This window comes from Arachis hypogaea, chromosome 15 (genome assembly GCF_003086295.3).
Source record: "Arachis hypogaea cultivar Tifrunner chromosome 15, arahy.Tifrunner.gnm2.J5K5, whole genome shotgun sequence".
Classification (NCBI taxonomy): Eukaryota; Viridiplantae; Streptophyta; class Magnoliopsida; order Fabales; family Fabaceae; genus Arachis; species Arachis hypogaea.
This window is the reverse complement of record NC_092050.1, coordinates 20,359,702-20,362,849: the sequence shown is the minus strand read 5'-3', so window position 1 is coordinate 20,362,849 and position 3,148 is coordinate 20,359,702. Positions and strand designations below refer to the sequence as shown.

General features: G+C 33.5%; 1 protein-coding gene across 1 annotated transcript; it reads right to left on the bottom strand.

Moving 5' to 3' along the window:
* Positions 1–1,365: 1,365 nt before the first annotated feature.
* LOC112749893 (2-hydroxyisoflavanone dehydratase-like) lies at positions 1,366–2,930 on the bottom strand. The gene has a single exon (XM_025798319.3). It carries the CDS (start codon positions 2,663–2,665, stop codon positions 1,691–1,693), a length of 975 nt encoding a protein of 324 aa, XP_025654104.1. The 5' UTR covers positions 2,666–2,930; the 3' UTR covers positions 1,366–1,690.
* Between the last annotated feature and the right edge of the window lie 218 nt (positions 2,931–3,148).

The window sequence follows — 3,148 nt, the reverse complement described above, 5'->3', positions numbered from 1 at the left end:
ACGAGTTTCGATTTTTATAGGCAAAAAAGTCGCCTCGCAAGTTCTATGTTGCAAAGCTATCTAACCAGCATTTGCCACATGTCCAACATGCAGAATGTATGTTGCTTGCATGCCTGACACGTGTCCAACACGCAGACCAGGGTGCGTGTTGGCTTGATGTTTGCCACGTGAACAACACGCAGGTACGTGTTGTTATTGATTGGGCCACGTGTCCATCACATAGTATGCGTGATCTGCGTGTTGCATCTGTTGTATCTGCAACATCCACTTATCTGTATATACACCAAAAAACTTTATTTCCAACAAAAACTTACTTCTTTTTTTCATATTAAAAATTTTTAGTCTATATTTATCTTTTTCTAATAAATTATAAGAACATTTTAGTATATATAGTGATATAATAATTTTATAAATAAATTTAAAATAAATATTAATATAAATAATATAAAATTATAAATTATATATCGTATTTTTATTTGTCAATATTTTTATGGTAATGTATATAAAATTATCATCCTACCAAGTCAATATAATTAACACCGGTCTGATCTTAGTATTCAGTTGATTAAATAGTTAATGTACTTTGGTACAAATCTTCAAAGTAAAAGTCAATATGACCTAGGAAGTGCAAAACGTGGTAGTGACACGCAAGATCTGCCGAATTCCTACCCAATATAAACCCTTTTTCTGCAAAATTGACTTTCAGAGGGATTGCAAGTCAAATTCTGCAAGCTAAAGCTTTCCTTCTATAGTTTTATTGGTTTTTTTTTTTTTTTATCACGTTTTTTCAATGGGTCAGCTTCTTCAACTCAAATATCCGTTGTTTGTTAAGATGTGCTTTTTTAAAAAAAAAATTAAATAATTCTCAAAATTTATTATTTTTTTATTAATTAATCATTAATATTTAAAATATAAATTAAAAATATATTATTAAATTATTAGATTAAAAAGTTTAAATTATTAACTAAAAATAATGATAAAAGATAATAAATTTTAATAATGTTTAAAATTTTTTAAAATAATTATATATATGTTAATTTAATAATAATTAGTATTTTGGTATTAGAAACGCAGAAATAAATTTATATCGGATTCAAGGGCAACTCATGTTTGTTGTGGTGAAGGAGGGAAAAAAATTTTTAGAGGGCCCAGGGGATCAGAACCAAATATTATTAATCATAGACCCATGATCCTTCACATCACGGTGTATTATTCTCATTGTTTCTATTATTATTATTTAGAATAATACTATAGTATTTTTTAATTAAATTTAACTAAATTAATTTAATATAATAAAAATTAATTATAATTAATATTATTTTAAATTATTTTGTTTAATTTAATTAAATTTTATTCATAAAAAAATTAAATACGTAATACTACTCATTTATTTAATTAGATGACTACAACCACCGCAAACTTACATATAAAGAGAAAATAAATGATAGTTGAAAATTCAAACGGAGAATTGCGTTGAGAGGTACAGACACCAACACTATTAAGGCACAAGAACTTGCATACCCGTCACTTAATTATCGCGTATTATGAAAGAAACTTTGGCAAATGCAAAATTACACACTAATGGCGGCAAGCACACAAATTGCAATAATACATCCCTTAATTTTAATTTTCAGTAGCCTGCCTGTAATATATGTAATGTAACTAAGAAGAAGAAGACACGTTGTAAGATTCAGTGAAGGATAAAGTGAGCCAAGCGTTTCATGAGTTTCAAAGCATTTTCGGATTCGGGAGTGTGAATGTTGAAAGCATGGTCCTCGTGTTCAGCTTCGTAGAGTTCCACGTGACCATGCCACCCACTGTTCTTAACAGCTTGATAGTACCAAACTCCTCTGTCCCTTATTGAATCCTTTTCAGCAACGCAAACTATGATCTTGGAGCACCCAAGAGTAGCCAAGCTGGGAGCCTCAGGGGCCAAGGGATTGATCAGTGGGTTATCCACCCCGCCGGGCGCATTCGGATACACCAAACCCCACACCATATACGGTGGACTCTCCTCGTGCCCTTCCACTGCTTCAGATCCGATGGGTTTTGTGCTCAAGAAGTATGGCTGAGAGAGAAAAGCACCCAACACTTTGACCCCGTTAGGTAGAGCCTCAGCACCTGCACGCAAAGCAACGTTGTGAACAAGGTTAGCACCGGCGCTGTCGCCACCGAGGAACACTCTCTGGAAATCGCCATGGTTGAGGATCCATGGATCAGAGTCATTGGAAGCCACCCATTTGAGTGCTTGCCAGCAATCATGATATGCTGCAGGGAGAGGGATCTCCGGTGCCAGCCTGTAGTCAACAGAGACAACTAAGATGTCTGCTTCTGCTTTGGAGAGGAACAAGTTGAAGTAGTTGTGGTGGCGCTCGTTGAAGGCAGATTCAAAGAAGAAGCCTCCGCCGTGGAAGTACACCAAGATGGGGACTTTGTGGGCCTCGTGGTGGTGGATGAGCTTTGTTGGAAGGTATAGTCGCGCGGAGATGAAGGGGTTGTTGGAGATGACAACGTCTTTGGAAGAAACTGATCCAAGAGTCGAAGGTGGAACAAGTGGAGAGTTTTGGAGGCGCTCAATGGAGCCGTCCTTGAAAACCTTCACAAGGTCTGGGATATGAATGGTAACCTCTTTGTCATCAACCTCGGCTATGAAAGTAGAAGCCATTGCTGCGATGAGCCAAGAGGAAAAGTCAGTGTAGTCGGTGGTGAACAAGGATTGGTTATTGTTAATGTTAGGTATATTATATTAAGGGAGAGAGAAAAAAAAATACTATTTATACACCAAAATTAACTACTAAAATTAGTCACTAATATATTTATATATAAATATATGTAATTTAATTTATTTTCAATATGCATTTATATTCCATGTATTTTATATTGATGATTAATTTTGGTGACTGATTTTAATGTACATGTGGCATTATTAAAAAAAATACTTATATCATAATTTATTTAACAAAAATAATATTTACACTATATCATATTTTTTATAGGATTGTTTTTTATTATAAAATAAAAAAATTTTATTTTAAAAAAATATCGAAACTTTAATTTTCGATATGTGTTTTTTTGGCATTTGAAGTAAATTTGTCATACTCCAACAAATTTCATTATTTTAACAAGATTCATCGCATCTCTGGTGAAT

Coding starts and splice junctions, on each gene's coding strand:
- LOC112749893 (XM_025798319.3), bottom strand. CDS start 2,665: ATGGCTTCTACTTTCATAGCCGAGGTTGATGACAAAGAGGTTACCATT.